General features: G+C 38.5%; 1 protein-coding gene across 10 annotated transcripts in view; it reads left to right on the top strand.

The window, feature by feature from the left end:
- KAT6B (lysine acetyltransferase 6B) overlaps positions 1–17995 on the top strand; it is a 230105-nt gene that overhangs the window by 174955 nt on the left and 37155 nt on the right. For 8 of the 10 annotated variants that reach the window (XM_049855892.1, XM_049855890.1, XM_049855888.1 and 5 more), the window contains exons 7-13: positions 743–875; positions 4036–4967; positions 5949–6070; positions 7597–7712; positions 9694–9835; positions 13097–13258; positions 16720–16813. In XM_049855892.1, coding sequence (XP_049711849.1) covers positions 743–875; positions 4036–4967; positions 5949–6070; positions 7597–7712; positions 9694–9835; positions 13097–13258; positions 16720–16813 — 1701 coding nt within the window. The remainder of the gene's footprint in view (positions 1–742; positions 876–4035; positions 4968–5948; positions 6071–7596; positions 7713–9693; positions 9836–13096; positions 13259–16719; positions 16814–17995) is intronic. The other 2 variants (XM_049855896.1, XM_049855895.1) reach the window with 2 other exon arrangements.

The raw sequence follows: 17995 nt of genomic DNA, 5'->3' as shown, positions 1-17995 counted from the left end.
TTCACATATTTTTCTTGGTGCTTTTAACATTTCATTTTTTTCATATTGTAATATTTCATCTGCCTAGAATTTATTTTTGTAAAGGATAGGAAATAATTTTATTCCTTCCAGATGGCTAGCTATTTGTTCTATCACCACTTGTTGAACCATTTTATCCTTTCCCCACCAATTTAAAATACGACCTCTTTGATATCCTAAACTTTTCTATAGGCTTAGGTCGTTCTGGTCTTTCAAATTCGTATCCATTGATCTATTTCCCTATACCAGATCTAGTTTAAATTATTGTAGCTCCATAGTACTTAAATTTAAACTTAAAATTTTAAAGTTATATTTTATAGTGATAATTTTTTTAGTGCTAAAATGTCCAGAAAGATGATAAAACAAACATTTTTTCCTAGATGTCCCAGAAATTTACTGAGTTGTGAATGTCTCCCCCAAATCAAAATCCCTATATCTGACAGGAACAGGTTTCCATGTGTGTTTTTGTGGAGGGTGGAGTCTGGGGACCTGCTGGGAACATGGGTTCTGAGCTAGGGCAGCCCAGCCCGTCCGCGCTCACCTTGACCTTTATTGGCCTCTAACGGTGGCTTTCTCAGGAGAATGGAAAAGGGATGATCCACTTTCTGGAGTAGAGTTCCCCGTACAAACATCCTTGGATAGCTTATTAAAGTTGCAGTTTATATTTAATATCTTCTCCTAAAATGAACATTAAAATATTTTTCTCATATATATATCAACTCAGGGATGTGGATTTGCCAAGTCTGCAGACCAAAGAAAAAGGGAAGAAAACTACTTCATGAGAAAGCTGCACAAATAAAACGACGATATGCAAAACCCATTGGACGACCGAAAAATAAATTAAAGCAACGATTGTTGTAGGTTGAGATCTTATCAAAAGAATTCTTTTTATCTTGTGCTTTAACATATAGGTGATTGTAAACCCCCTTAGATTCCTTGAGAGCTTTTTAGCATCATTTTTACAAACTCAAGGGATGAGGAATATTTCTCCTTTGCATAAGCTGTGACAATTTTTTTTTTAAACACATTTTTTATTACAATTGGCATTTTGGGGTCTTCTGTTGCCAGCAGCTGTGATACTAAGTGGCATTTTTCAAGCAGCGGGATAGAAGCAAAATGTAAGAATTGGAAACCATCATTCAGTCTACTTTATTATTGTCTAGACATTAAAAAAAAAAAAGACATTAGAAGAGCTTAATTATACTATTTTCATGGGGATTTTAAAATAAGGGAGGGATTTGTCCATGTCTATAGTGAATTCCTTTTGTAGCTCCAGATCGTATTTTAGAAAGATACCTCACTTTTGATGCTCATTTAGTCTTACAGCTTTTTTAAGATCCCTTTTATGAACTAGGAGGTTCTGAGAAACCTGCAAACCTGTCCAGGAGCATTTGGCACATGCACATGTGTACAGACATACATACGAGATAATGTTTGCAGTGGCTTGCAGATCTACCTCGGGACCCCATCTCCACTATCCTTTTACCATATAAACCAAACCAAGCCAAATCTGTTGCCGTCGAGTCGATTCTGATGCATAGCGACCCTATAGGACAGAGTAGACTGCCACAGCTTTCTCCAGTGGAGGGGCTGGTGGGTTGGAACCATTGACCTTTCGGTTAGCAGCCAAGCACTTTAACCACTGTGCCACCAGTGCTCCTTTTGCCATATCCAAACTCATTGCCATTGAGTCAATTCTGACTCATAGTGACCCTATAGGACAGAGCAGAACTGCCCCATAGGGTTTCCAAGGAGTGGCTCATGGATTCAAACTGCTGACCTTTTGGTTAGTAGCCAAGCTGTTAACCACTGCACCACCAGGGCTCCTTTTGCCATATAGTTGCCATTAAAGCCCACTCGAGTATTTAGCAGGAATTATCTGATCAGAGAAGTAGAGAAAAGATGAGAGGTGACATGGATGTATATTTTTAACCTGTATAGAGCATAGATTTGACCATCAGCATTAAATAAGGTGTTTCCAAATGAAATCAGTAGCCTTGCATATCTGGAGCAGTTCTCTCAATAGATCTTCACCAGGCCCTTTAGACTTAGTGAAAGGGGTCTTTGTGCTGTAAGAATGAACAGGTGCTCTGCAGGCAGTGTGGACAATGACCGAGAATCTTACTCACTTGTTTTTTTTCCCCTGAAGCAGTTCATTATATTTACCTGCCCTAAAAACTAGTATCCGCCTGCATCTTTATCTCCGAAAGGAGAAACAGAGAAAGCAGACTCCTTTCTAGAGTTTTCTAAGAAACTTTATAAGACCTCTTTAATTAGTAGACATTTTAAAATGGAATTTTAATTTCTAGAGGCAAACATAAAACATATTTGTGAATAAAATCTCTCATATTAGCATCGTTTGAAGTAGAAATTATATGCTTTTGCATTCATCCTGTGTAAGCATTGTTCTCGAAATGGGACTGTATCCTCAGGGCCCAATTAAAAAAAACTAAATTAGGATGTAAACTTTCTAAACAAAGGACACAGCTGAAAATTGCATCTGGCATCAATCCTAACTTTTTGTTTGTCCAAAATTGTCCTTTGAGCTTAGGAATTTTTAAGACAGTCTAGGGAGTTTTCCTTTTTACATGCTTTATAAGCATATTGTCCTTTCTGGGCAATCGATTCCAGATACGATCCAAATGCAGCATTCTGATGCAAAACATTTTAGACTGGATGAGTCATTTATTGGTAACCCTCACTGCGTCTCCTAGTGACACCAGACATCTCCAGAGTTAACCTGATTTGGCTGAATCAGGGACTTCAGACAATGGCCAGCCCCTGGCAGCTGAGCCTACCACTCTGCCCTGTTTATCTGACTGCTGAAATTTCTTCATTAAATCTTTATGTTCAAGAGGACCATTAAAGTGTGCTATTCTGTTTCTAATACTGAAGATATTTTTATAATTCAATATCATATCTTCAAGATCCCACTTCTTCAATATTAAGCCTTCAGCTAAATTGATAATTTAAAAACTACATTCTTGGGCCCCAGCATTGCCATAATTCATATGCAAATGTCTCCATTGTATAAAATTCCACTGCGAAATGGGTAGCTTTCCAAACCCTAGCCTGAGGTGAAGGCAGTCAGCTGCTGTTCATATACATACACAGCTGCCTCGGCCCAATGACCTTCTGTCTCTCTGACCACATGCAGTGTGGGCAGAGGCGAGCATCAGATGGACTGAAATATTAGTCAGAACCACTGTATACAGAGTCCGACGCCAAGTGTCTGATAATGGCCATGGTAAATGTGCTGCTTCTTCACCAGACTTTCCATGTCATGTCTGACCCGCTGTAGCTTTTCTTTAATCATTACTTCAGTTTTTGCTATCGTTGTCCTTTTTTCAGCAATATTTTATGCTGTAATTAATTGTCTTCTCTCCTAAGAGAGTATTATTGGCTATCTTATTATTGTAAGCATAAACTGCTGAGAGGGAGAGAGTTTCTTTTAATGTTTTCTCTTTGTTTTTGTTTTTAATACAGACATACCCAAATTCTATTTTTATAAATTGAGTTAAAAATGCTTTCAACTAGAGATTAGATAAACTTAACTAGAGATTAGATAAATTTATTCTTTTGCTTCTGGATAACACGTTTGACTTAACTTCCTTTAGAACTTTAGAAAAGGGACTTCAGGAAACCTAGTTACTTGTGACGATGCAAGGGGTAACTTATTTTTATTTAATTATACTTAAAGCGTTAGGTGTTCTTTAGTCTTTTCGATTTTTTTTTTTGTTTGTTTACTTATATTTTCCTGGGTCCACCTGAGCTCTTCCAGTACCTGTTGGATGGGTGCTGGGAGAATCATGACATGCAGATTCATTTGCTGCTACCTTTTTTTTTTTTTAGCAGAGAAACACCTAGATGGTGGCCTACACACAAAAGCAGTTCTTAGGGCCACAGTGAAATCTCTTTAATTTTAGCACATTGAATGCATCTAGTTACTGTAAAATTGCTTTTAGACACCGTGTAATTCTCCTAAATGCTGATGCTGTTCTCTAAATTCTTGCCTAGGTCTGTAACCAGTGATGAAGGATCCATGAATGCATTCACAGGAAGGGGGTCACCTGGTAGGGGTCAAAAGACTAAAGTCTGTACCACACCTTCATCTGGTCATGCTGCATCTGGGAAGGACTCAAGCAGCAGATTGGCTGTTACAGACCCCACTCGGCCTGGTGCCGCCACCAAAATCACCACCACCTCCACCTACATTTCCGCCTCTACACTTAAAGTTAACAGGAAAACCAAAGGGCTCATTGACGGCCTTACTAAGTTTTTCACACCCTCACCTGATGGTCGCAGATCACGAGGTGAAATCATAGACTTTTCAAAGCACTATCGTCCAAGGAAAAAGGTCTCTCAGAAACAATCATGCACTTCTCATGTGTTGGCTCCAGGTACCACACAAAAGCTAAAACCGCCACCTTCTTCACTTCCCCCCCGAACCCCCATCTCTGGTCAGAGCCCCAGCTCACAAAAGTCCAGCACTTCCACTTCCTCTCCCTCTCCCCAGAGTTCTTCCAGCCAGTCCAGCGTGCCCTCCTTTAGCAGTCTTACTAATAACAGCCAGCTGAAGGCACTCTTTGATGGACTTTCTCATATCTATACCACTCAGGGACAGTCTCGAAAAAAGGGACACCCAAGTTATGCACCACCCAAACGTATGCGTCGTAAAACTGAATTATCTTCCACAGCAAAATCTAAAGCCCATTTCTTTGGAAAAAGAGATATTAGAAGTAGGTTTATCTCTCACTCCTCCTCCTCTAGCTGGGGGATGGCTAGAGGACGTATTTTTAAAGCAATTGCTCACTTCAAGCGAACGACTTTCCTTAAAAAGCACAGGATGCTAGGCAGATTAAAATATAAAGTGACCCCTCAGATGGGGACCCCCTCACCAGGGAAGGGGAGCTTGGCAGACGGAAGGATTAAACCTGATCAGGATGATGGTAAGCAAAAGGTCAAAGCTCCAACCAAATCTGCGTCCCGTCCCTTTCTCCCCAACCCCCCAAAAAATATATATAAATCAATTCCTATTTGTCACATAGGTCTTAGCTATTTTCTTGTTCTCACTTCACTTTCATACAGAAGCAGTGAAACTTTGACCTTTTTCTAATGCTGACTAAACCTCCAGAATGTTTTTCCAACTAATACTCTCCCACCTTTTATTATTTATTTCCATCCGTAGTGACACTAGGACCCCCAGATGCCTTCATAGCGTTGCTTATGGCTTTGTAGTCCCGCATGAGTAGCCACTGTCATGCTTCTGCTGTGTCTTTTCCCATGCTGCCTCTTCAGCCATGGTGCTGTGTGGTCGTGTGCTGTCGGTGCTCTCAGCAGGGGGTGTTCAGTGTTTCATATCCCTCTGCTCCATTGCTTTCTCATGACAAAGTTCATCCTGCTTCAGTCTCAGCAAAGCCTGATCTCTGATTCTGTGAAGTGTGCTTTTGGGTGTGAGTGTGTTTGTGTGTGTATCCAACTTAGGAAGAAAACGGTTTCATAGTTTCATTTAACAAATTGGCCTGTTACATTTGCTACCTTTTGAAACAAAAAACAAAAATGTGTCATTTGGACAAAGCGGTAGATTTGAATACCTCAAAGCCAATAATGGAAATTCTACGATTAGACATTGATACAACTTCTCGTCTTGGTGGAAAAATATGATTTTGCTTTGTTTTGTACTTACTTTCCCTCATATATTTGTCGTAGCTATAAAAAGATGACAGTGATAAATCCAGAGAAAAATTTGGGCATAGCAGGGAAACGGTGCTGCTGGATCTGTGAGCAGTGCTTAGATGTAAAAAGCTAACAAAGCTGAAAAAGATGATCCCTGCTTGTCCACTATGCTGATTTGGTACCATTTGGTAATATAAGGTGCTTACTGGTGATGCAAGTCAGTGAATACACTTTCTGCTGGTTTTAAATGACAGATACTGAAATCAAAATAAGCATCAAACAAGAAAGTACAGATGTAAATGTGATTGGAAACAAGGATACCGTTACCGAAGAAGATTTGGATGTTTTTAAGCAGGCCCAGGAGCTTTCTTGGGAGGTAAGGCCGGAATACCGCGTTACGGCAACAAGGATGATGCGTGACTCTTAACTGGTAATCTGAGATAACGGCTTTGGTTTATGAAGAATCCTCCTCGGAATCCTTCCTTTAACTGTTATGGTGTACCTTCTTAATGAGTGACATTCAAAAGCAATGACTTTGGAGAACTGTCTCCACTCTTAAAAGTAGATGAGGACTCAGCTGCTCTGACAGAGTAGACTAGAGTAGCAACAGTTGAGGCAGATTTTGAAAAGCACGTCTACATGTGAAGGAATAGAGTTTTGGGTTTGTTTTTGTTTTTGCCTAAATTTAGAAAATGGCAGTTTTAAATTCTCTAACAAAAAGAAGAACATTGCTTTTAAATTTATTAATGCTTCTTCTAACACAGATGGCTGACCATATGAAAACCGTCTGATATTTTTCTCACTTCGGCATTGGTGAAGGCAATGTTGTGTTTCATGATCAGTTGTAGTCACTTTTATTTTCACTGGCCGGTATTTTCTTTAAACCGTTCCATTTAAAATACTAACTCTGCTTAGGTTATTGTCACCAAAATGTTGAAAGGTAAGGCTGTTGGACTTCTTAAAGATAAATTTATTGCAAATTGTGAATTTCTTATGTCAGTAGATTGCGTTTGACTTCTGTATGGCAGTATATTTAGTTAGAATCCCTACCTTACTCTACTTACTTTTGGAGGGTGGGGGTTGTCTGTAGCCTCTTAAGCTTTATTTTTAGTAGCAGTCTCTTCGGTTAATTACGTCTGATGTTTTCCACCTAGAGACTATTGGGTATTTTCATAGTTCATTCTGTCCTTGTCAGGATGCTTTGCATTGTTTTTCCTTTGGCTAAGACAAGTGTCAAAAATACCCCAAATCATTAAGGTTCCAAGTCTTTAAATATTTCATTTTTTTTTTTTAAGCCTGCTTCTTACATTCATATATAGATATGATGCTCCGAAATCTAAAGACCTTTCTTTCCAGCATGGCAAACTAGCTTTTTTATTCAAGAAATATTTCTTGTTATATGTCAGGCACTGTCCTAGGTGCGTTGGGGAGACCACAGGAACCAGGCAAGCAAAGCTCTTAACCTCAGGTAGCTTACTGCAGTCTGACAGGGAAGCAGACAGTAAACCACAGATTTCACGATTGATTACTTAAGCACAGGTGGGGTAAATATTATTTAGTGGAGGAACAGGGACTCTAAGAGTGTATAACTACCACATCATTTTATAATCTCATCTTCAGTTTTAATACAACAGATGGTTAAACTCATTTTAATAGACACTTGTTTGTATTAATATTGTACTCATTTCCTGTCTTTGTAATTCTGTTTCTTAAGGTAGTAGTTAGTTTATATACGTCTTATACAAAGACAATCATTATTTCACAAGGGCTATAATGTTTTTTAATAACATGAAAATTCACAGTAAAGATTAGAGTTCTGGTCTTGATAGGTTTTTGTAGTTCCTGATGGAAGAGCCAAAGAGTAAGTAGAGTTTACATTTTATGTTGTTTTTTCTCTGACAGAAAATAGAGTGTGAAAGTGGAGTGGAGGACTGTGGCCGGTACCCTTCTGTAATAGAATTTGGAAAATATGAAATCCAAACCTGGTACTCCTCGCCTTACCCACAGGAATATGCAAGGTAAAGGAATAAGTTTGGCAGATGTATAACCTTAATGTATGTGAGGAAGGAAAAATCTGGATTCTAAAGTAGAAATTAGATGATTTTAGGAAATAAATGTTGGTAATTTTTTTTTTTTTTAGTTAATTCTGAGTGCCTCCAAAACTGTTACTTGCGCCAGCCCCTTTTTATATATTCACTGTGCTATGTAAACACTCCCTAGTTACACAGGCATTGTAAATTTGCCTTTTAGCTTCTAGACCATGCTTTGTCTCTTTGGTTAATTGGGCAAACACTGGTTTCTATGAAACCAGATTAGAGAAAAAATTTTTTTTAGCCATTACAAAATTCTTGATAGACTTTCTTCTCTAGTTGCCTTTTTTTTTTTTCCGTTTTCTCAATGAGGCCTCTCATTTTTATCTCTGATTTATGGCATTTTGGTTTCAAGGTGTTTTTTACCAAAATACAGCAAAAGAAGGAAAATGGGAGAAAGTAGGGGGAAGCGGGTAGCCTTAAAAGACCCTTCCACAAATATTTACACTTAGAGCCATTCGTGACTGAATTGTTAAAAATGAAGAGAAACTGGCATCAGAGTTTTCATTTGTCTTGAACTTAAAGTAACTGTGAGAATATAGAGACTGCAAAAACAGGTATGTTGTGAATAAATTTCTTCCTTTGGGTACATCAAAAAAAACACTTTATTATTCTCAATTTTTTTAGCCTGCAGAGTTTCCAATAATCACAAACTCACTTTTCTTCAAAAACAGATGTTGTCATTTTCTCTACTCTGTGGGTCTCTGTCCAATTATCCAACTGAGGAAAATGGGGGAGGGAGGTTTTCCAGAAGTTGAGTGGCAAACTAAGAGTCGAGAGTCTTCCTTCTCTTCCCAGCTTATACCACTTGGCCACGTGTTATTGAACAATTTTTTTAAAATGCCTATGAGCTTCAATTTGTGCAGGTAGTCAAATTATGTGCATTGAGAGCTTTGAATAAAATTTGTATGTAAATGAAAGTATTTGAAATAACTATCACCTGTACCTGTCTCATAGAAGCCCTGGTTGCACAATGGTTGAGCACTTGGCTACTAACCAAAAGGTCAGCAGTTCGAATCCACCAGCCATTCCTTGGACACCCTGTGGGGCAGTTCTCCGTCCTACAGGGTTGTTGTGAGTCAGAATTGACTCAACAGCAATGGGTTTTTTATGGGTGCCTATCTCTCCCCAGAACCCATCTTCCATTCTTGTACCTCAAAGACATTTAAAGTGCTTCCAAGCATTTTTGTTGTAAGTACCAGCAGTGTCTGTTTAAGCATGGATAGAGTCCCAGTAAAAATGTTCTAGTTTTTAAAGGGGAGGAAAAATTAGAAGGGAGGAGAAAGCCGTTTATCCATTGTTACTCAATCAGTGGAACTGGTAGAAAACGAATTGGGTCTTTTGTCTTTCAGTCCTGCATTTGCCACATTAGACTATGACATACTATGATGATAACTTTAAAGTTGTCCCATCCAGAAGTGGAAATGGAAACTACTAAGTTCCAGGGCCTCTGTGCCTCATGAGTATGCACCTCATCAAAAAAAAAGTCATAAATTCACTTCTCTGTGAATAAAAGATTATTGCAGTCATACCACTGGCCATGTGTGTTGTTGAAAATATTGACATTAAATCTCAAATTTGAGAAATAAGCATGGTCACCTGACATGATGCCACCCTTATTGTTGATTTTAAGCATGGTGGTTCCAAGTCTGAAAACTTTTCTTTCAGTGTGACATTTGTAAGGAAACAAATGATCTGTTCACAAAGTAAAGACAGAATGTATTATTGATTTATATTGAAAAATAATGTAAAGTTTCAATATTCTCTTTACTACTGGCTGCTGCTTGTTTCTAATACAGTATTTTACAGGTTTCTTATGATTTAGGGGAAAAAAAGAATAATATTTTACATTTTCTCCCTTAAAAATATAATCAATCTGATAGATTCTTTCATCTTTAAACTTTAACAGATTACCAAAGCTTTACCTGTGTGAATTCTGTCTTAAATATATGAAAAGTAAAAACATTTTGCTAAGACACTCAAAGAAGTGTGGATGGTTTCATCCTCCAGCAAATGAAATTTACCGAAGGAAAGACCTTTCAGTATTTGAGGTAAGCATGTGTAAATAAAACTCAGCTTTTTGAAACCTAGTATTCCTAATTATTGACCATGTACTGATTTCTTTCTAGAGGCTTCAAAGTATATTTAACTTTGGCACTGAAATTCAGACTGCTTTTTAAAATACCTCCATCTTTTGGAACATGTATCCAGCCACGTTAAGCAACCATTTAGATTGATGAGGAATCCCTGCTTCATCACATTAACTTTTTTGTCTCTCCCCAAATCCCTGTCTACACCAAATATATTTACCGGTGAATTTATGATCTCCTCAGCTCTTTGTAAATTCTACTTTCTTTGGCAGGAGAAATTAGCTTTGTTCAGCAGCTAGAGCCAGTGTCTGGCAGGTGCTCTTTCTTCCAGGGAATTGAGCAGCTGTACATATCTCCTCGATACACAACCACCTGTGTTTCCATCCATTTCTTGGCAGGATGGATAATCCTTTTGGTGAGATCCCAGCAGATGTTGGAACTTCCCCTTTCTGGGTGGATGCCACCCCTGGAGAACTCTGCTGTTCACAGAAACCCCTTGTGGCCATGTGTCTGTCATCATGGGTTTCTTGAAGACATTTTGTGTTTTCAGAATTGATTTAGTAGCAGAAGGCCTTTGCCCCTATATAGTCTCATTGTTTAAACATGTTTCTATTGTCAGTTTCGGAGATCCAGTTTAGCTGAGTCAGTTGTACCTTGAGGACACCATGTTTTTGTTTGCTGTTATTGCCTGTTCTTGGGGCTCCTTCATTCCTTCCTTTATGCTCCTTATTCCAGTCAAGCACTTCTTACTGTCCTGCCTTGTTTTCTTCTCTTTTGCCCATTTTGATGCATTGTTTTTCATCCCTGGATGAACAGAACAAGCCTTCCTTGCATGGCAGATATAATACCTTCTTTCTCTGAAATAGTTTTACCTCAGGAGTCTTTTTTTCTGAATGTTTAGACTGACCTTTATGATTCTACCCCACAGTTCTCTTGATTTCTGACCTGTAATGTCTTGTGTTATATTTAGTGTAGGGACGCTCATAGGTTTCTCACATGGACTGGGCTCCATCTCTCAGTCAGGCTTGGGCCCGCTAGTTTTTCCCTAGATTTATTTGGTTCAGAAATGGAGAACACAGGAGACTCCGCTGTGTCTTAAGGTCTTTTAAAGCTCCTTCTCCTGGTTATATCAGACCCTTTTGGCAAGTTTGAAGGGAGAAGGATACTGTTGCTGGGAAGATTTGATGGTATCTTAGTTCTTGCTATAGGCACAGGCTTTCTCACCCTGGACACTATTGGCATTTCAAGCTGGATAATTCTTTGTTGTGGGAGCACTATCCTGTGTATTGTAGGATATTTAACAACATCCTTGGCTTTTACCCACTAGATGTGAGTAGCAGCACCCCCCTCTAGTTGGAACAATCAGAAAATGTCTCCAGACCTAAAACCAAACCAGGTGCTGTAGAGTTGATTCCAACTTATGGCAACGCTCTGTGTTTCAGAGAGTAGAATTGCATCCAGACATTGTCAGATGTCCCAGGGCGGGGGAAGTGGAGGGGGGAAATCACCCCAGTTTAGAACCACTGGGCTAGAGGGAAAGCAGAATGCAAGTTGTCTGTCCTTCCTGTTGTTAGTTTTACGGTGCCACCCAGCCAGCCTCAACCAGTTGAGACCTACAGAGCTGCTGTCAGTTGAGGCTTAACTGCTATTGTCACAAGTTTGACTTTCCTGTTGGCGCCTTCCTTGATGCCTTGATCCTTTCTTCTAACCAAAGTAAAATGGATATCACTGTTTTATTGTTTCCCAAAGGGCAAAACACATTGTTAGCCTTAACTAATTGTTAAATAAATCAGTGTGAGTCTGTGTGTGGAGTTGAAGTGCTCATAAATCCAGGGAGAGAAGTCCTCCTAGGGTAATAAATGGTCTACTATTCCAGGGCAGGTGCTTTTGGACCATACAGAGATGAGAGGGGGAAAAATCAGAAGCAAATTTATAAAATTTATTTGTTAAAATAATTGAAGGGGTTGGATTTGGTAAGTGCCAAGGCCCCTATTCTAGAATCTGAGTTAATATTTAAGAGTACAGCATGTAGGGAACTTTTCTGTAGGCAGTTTCCTAAATTATGAACTAAGCGCATAATCACAGATTAATCCTTTCCTACCTTCTCATCTGTCCCTCTTGAAAGCACGCCGTGTTAGGACTTCCACAGCCTGGAAGAATTTCGCTTCAGCTTTATGCCATCTCTAATTGTTTTTCTGGTTCACAGAGACATACATCTCTGTCTTTCCTTTTTGTAATGTACTACCATTTCCAAAAAGACCGTAGTCTCAAATACATAAAATATTCCTTTAATTAAAGAGAGAATTGTATCCTCTGTGCCCGTTGCCCGTGTTTGATTGTGTTGCTATGTGTGGGACCTAGGTTTCATCCAAGGGAAATAGTTATATGAAGTCTGAAAATAATTTGTGCAATATGAAGAACCAGTATGGTCCACAGGAGACTCGAGAATGGTCAAGTTCATTGTTAAGGAGCTCTGGTTGGCATATATCCATTTCCCCTAAGAAAAGTGCTAGGGAAATTCTTCTTGAATCTGCTGTGCTTTCTGTTTTCAACAAGTAATTACATTTGATCAAAGAAATTGGTATCTGTGCCTGGCCTCCTGTCTGTAGCCATCAGTGTCACAGCTTGATTCTTTTATTTTGAGCAGAAGTAGACTGTACTCATGGTACTTATTGTAGGTTGAAATTCGTCTCACTTTCTCGGTAAGTATTCCCAACACAGATATTTTATCTTGTCCAATTATATTTAAAATGATGCTTAGGATGAAGCCTCTTTTGCTAATCCACACTTCTGGGGAATCAGAATAATACAGTTCATTTATTTTATTTTTGTGTGAAGCCCTTTTGAAAACGACATAAAGATTAACTTACTTGTAAAGTATTTTAGTCTGCTTATGTTTCCTTTAATTCAGATGTATTTGGTTCAGATAGAGAGGACATGCCTAATTATTTTTAACTCATAATAAATTGCAAGTAAAAATTACTCCCTTGCTAGTGGCTTGACCTTTCTTCGGGTAAAGAGAAAGTACAAAAGGTAGAATTTTGATTTGCCAAATAACAGCTATTTTCTGGTTAACTGTATGCATGTTTAATGAGCGTTTTAATCTTTCAGTTCAGGATTTGGAGATAAAATGACGTATTTTCCAAAATAGCACATAAAAGCAACAATTTTACATTAAGTGGCATTTTTGTGTTAAATAATGTTGTCTGCTTCTTTTGCTAGGTTGATGGGAATATGAGCAAAATTTATTGCCAGAACCTTTGCTTGTTAGCCAAGCTCTTCCTGGACCACAAAACATTGTATTACGATGTCGAGCCATTCCTTTTTTATGTCCTTACAAAAAATGATGAAAAGGGCTGTCATCTGGTTGGATACTTCTCTAAGGTAAAACATGAGCCAGCATGACCTTCATTTTCTTTTTCAAAATGTTTTTGGTAGAGCCCAGTTCTTTGCACAGGGCTTTTTTGTGACTATAATTTGAATAAATGACCCATGTTTTTGAATAGCTCAGGTTCTTGTTCAGAGCTCATTAAAAAACAAAACCACCGCGCCTAGGAAGTGTGTCAAGGGCCTAGGTGCTATTTGCTGTCTTGACTCTCAGCATCCATGTAATGTTATAATGGCTGCCTTGCAGACCACCTAGCATCTTTGATTTTTTTAATGTTAAGATGGTTTTGTTCGTCCCCTAAGCAGAGTCAGCTTGAAGGTTTCAGTGTAATGTAGCACTGAGGAGAGAATTCTCATTTTCCTTGTTGCATGCCCTGCTATAGTCATCAGTATCTCAGTGAGTTAGAATGTCGGCATTTGGACAGTCAAGCATATGTAATGACTCGTTTATATTTTCATCTCTTATTCTCTGTACCGTTTGAAGTTCTGAAGCAGTCTTACCTTTAGAAAGCCTAGATTTCTCAAGCAATTAGCACAAGGAAGACCTTGACGTATTGGGTAGATATCTTGTCTTTTTCAGTGGTTCAGAGTGATCTCTCCCGTTCTTCTGCACATGGGCTTCTGAGAAACACTAACTCATATACAGTAAGGAAAAACTAGGTTTGTCGATCTTTACCAGGTTATGACCTTAACCTTTTTAGGCATCTAGGAAGTGGTTTAATGTACTGGAATGACATATAAGGAGGAAGGTAACTATGAGTCTTCCAGGCAGAAGCTAAATTATCTGAACCTAGTATTTTGTTTATTTTATAATATATCTTTTCATACCAGATGATAGAATTAATGAATTTTAATGAATCTTCTCTTGTGTAATATAAAAGGAATGCTTCATAGAAGTATTACTTTCCTGGAGGATCAAAATATAGAATACATATGAAGGTACATTGCAAACTGTTGATGTTGTTCCCTGCCATTGAGTTGCCCCTGACTCGTGGCCACACCTTGCGCAAGGGACCTAAATGCTGCTTGGTTTTACACCATCCACACAATCGATTGGGGATCAGACCATTGTGATCCATAGGGTTTTCATTAGGTCATTTCTAGAAATAGATCACCAGTCCTTACTTCCTAGTCCATCTTAGTCTGGAGGTTCCACTGAAACCTGTTCAGCATCATAGCAACACTGCTCCACTGACAGACAAGTGGTAGCTGGGCATGAGGTACATTGGCCGGCAGTCAAACCCAGATCTCCCACATGGAAGGCAAGAAGCAGAATATTACCATTGTTATTCTATATTTTAAGAATCAACCCGGAGACTCATAAACAAAAATACCAATAAGTGACAGCAAATATGGAAAATTACATATGTGGCAGAGCTCTAAAATGACAAAGAAGAAAGTTAAGGTGTACATTATAGATTCAAAAGATGATAGAAAATTAACATGGAATGAAACAATGAATAGGAGATTCTTTTATGTAATTTTTAAAACATCTTGCCTTTTATGTTTGTAAAAATCATTTTCTCCAAAGAGTTCAAGAGAGTAGTGATTATGATTGTCCTTCCTGTTAGAAAATGGTGTTTGTTTAAATGTATGTGAGTTCAAATGTAGAGCTTAGCGGTACCTGCTGTCCTTGTCCTGCTGAGCCTTCATGATGCCTCTGGTTAGGACCCATGTCTGCAGTTGATGGGGACTCTAGCTATTTGCAACTCTGTCTCTCTTCCTCCCAGGTTGCCCAACGTTTGTACTCACAAGCTAAACTACTCTCATTTTGTCACAGTTTCTTCTGTAGTATGGCAATAGCTACTGCTATTTCTTATTACACCTGAAAATCTAATATTCTTAGGCAGTGTAGAGAAACAAAAATTAATCTAAATAATAACTGTGTTAAAAGACTAGATACAAATTAAATCATATTATGACATGCAAATTGGAATATGGAAGACTGTGCCCTTTGGGTTTAGACTTCAACCAAATTCTAGAGTTATTAGAAACACAGTTCAAGAATAGCCAGAAAAAGGCCAAGATGACTTAGAAAGGTTCAGTGCAAATCATTATGCATACAACTTTTCTGGCCCGTAATAAAGAACTCTAAACAGGAAGGAAAGAAGGAGCAGTTATCTATGGGTTAAAAATTGGCTATAGTAACGTGTTAAGGAAAAAAGGGATCACTGTTGGATTGGATTCCACAAAAACCTCCAAAAGGTGAGAATAGTTTTGGGCAAAGAAAAGAATGGCCTCAAGAATGAATTCTTTTAACCCAGTGTAGTACATCTGTTTTTAGATAAGAGCAACCCCTTTGCCTGACTTTGCAGAGTAGGCGAGTTACTTGACCCTTCGGCACTGAGGTGTACATCCAGTGATGGCAGTCCATCTGCTTAGGAAACCGACACGCTTTTTCTTCCTCATTTTTTAAAGACTCCCAAGACAGCTATGTGACTGTGCCAAAGTTGGGAGTATTCTTTTTCACAAAGAAATCTTTAATTCTGCCCTGTAGGGCTTTTTTTTCCACAACCGTTTCCTGTCATCTTTCAAATAGGTTCATTAAAGATCTGGGTGTTCTGAAGTAATTCTTTGATGAGGTTGGTACCATTTGTGGTCAATCCTATTTGTGGTTTATTTTTGGCCAGGGCATTTACAACCTCAAAAGCCCCTTTCAGATCTTGTCTGTGTAGGTTTTGGCAGCTTCTGTGTACTCTGAATAAAATGTTGCTGCTCTGATGCCACATCCCAAGAAAATGGCAAATTCTTCCTTAACTAGAAGAGCCATTTCCCACCATATTCTTCCCAGTCTTCCTCTTGGCTTCAGACTGTTGGTAATATTTTGGCCTCACTTTTGTGTAGAGGCTTTGGAGTTCCCTGTTGTTGTTGTCTTTTTTGTTTTGTTTTGTCATCCTGGTTTGAAACGCAGTTGAATTATTTTTCTAGCTTTTTACTTTCACTTTTTTATTCATAGGAGAAATGTGTTTGCATAAAAGCTACCCACACGTGTACTATTTTAGTTTCACTGGGGCATTTGCTCAAAGGCAGAAGACAGATGGCTGTTGCAGCTCTGTAAGTTCTTTAGCAAGGTAGCTGGCTAAGTCCTAACTTACCCTGCTTGGTGACTGTGTCTGGACATTCTTCTCTCCATCTCCCAAGTTGTTTAAACAAGGAAAACATTTCTTCCATACTGTCTTTATTCTCTTTCATTCGGTTTATATATTCTTGACTTCTCTATTCCTATTTTATGGTGCAGGCTTCCAAGAATAAAGACATAACTGAGAGAGGTGCTTGGATTGATGGTTTGTTGTTAGTTGATAGTTTGATTGATTAACACGGTAGGATTATTGAGCTTGATCCTGACCTAACACACTGGCTCACCTTAGTGGAATATTTTACAAGGACAGTAGCAGGCGCAGGGAATTGCCCACTTCAGCAGAGCTCTGACATCCTTGATCTGTTTCTCCTTCCCTCAGGAAAAGCTTTGCCAGCAGAAGTATAATGTCTCCTGCATAATGATCATGCCCCAGCACCAAAGGCAAGGATTTGGACGGTTTCTCATTGATTTCAGTAAGTGAAGTGCTTTATTTACTTTCCTGATCCCCAGAGCTGATGGCCGTTCCGGGAAACAGTAACACATAAAACTTTATTTAACCTACTTTATTGTTTTTATCAATAGATCATGGGTTTTCTATTTATATTTGCATAGGTTAGAAAATCTTCCTCGAGAGACAGATTTACTGCTGCTCAGTTACTGTACTCTAGGCAATTGAGACCAGGTCTCAGCAGCATCACTAGCTCACAGAGTCATTACACTGAGTGGACTAGTGGAATTACATTCCATTCGGTGGTGCTTACGCTCATTAGCACCAGAAGAGGCAATTACTTGCGATTAAAGCTAACGGAAGTGTTCTTTAAGAGGATTTCCAGCTTTCTAAAATTGTGCCTATGATCTTGTACTGTATAGGGCAGAAAAGAGATATTTCCATTTAGAAGAACAATTCTTTGGGTAGCCAAGCCTTTGAGCTTCTCTCGTAGAAATAACTCTGTCTTGTTTTGTTAGTTTTCCTTTTGTATTATGGAAACCATTACAATGTTTGTATCTAGAGGTTTTTCAGGAACCATTTGTTTTATATACACTTGCATCTTCTGAGCCTCCTCAGTTAAAATCAGCATAAAATGTAAAAATATGCACAGAATAATGTAAAAGAAAATATTGGTAGGTTTTCTCCTCCTTGTTTCTGTTACATTGGATGTGTAAAATGTAATGTGAATTTGGACAATTATTCAAAATAACTTGAAGGCCACATGTCCCACGATACCAGTCATTTTTAGCCATAGAAAAACCTGTCAGTAGGTACCATGTTCTAATAGATTATCATGAAATACATAAATGTGAGAAGCGCAGTGTAAACGTGCTCAAGGAAAAGCATGAAGAAGTATGTTGCGTCCAAATCTATATTTTTAGACATTGAAATCTGAAAAATCTGGGTGTAAAATGTACAGCAATTTTGGATTGATTTGTATAATTTATTGACATTGAAGGATATTATCTATTATTTTTTATTGAGTATTTTTATGTTCTTAGGTAGTGTTTCCAGTTATTAATTCATTACTGATTGTTCTCTCCTGGCTAAGTATCCAGGAAACTAGTTACCCCTGAGGAACCATCTCGCCAGAAGTTCACCATTTTTATTTTACAGAGTCCTAGCTCAGATCACTTTTAAGGGCAAAACCAATTAATTGTCTTTG

Source organism: Elephas maximus, chromosome 16 (genome assembly GCF_024166365.1).
Source record: "Elephas maximus indicus isolate mEleMax1 chromosome 16, mEleMax1 primary haplotype, whole genome shotgun sequence".
NCBI classification, from domain to species: Eukaryota; Metazoa; Chordata; class Mammalia; order Proboscidea; family Elephantidae; genus Elephas; species Elephas maximus.
The sequence above is the reverse complement of the archived record's forward strand: the minus strand, read 5'-3'. Positions and strand labels throughout refer to the sequence as shown.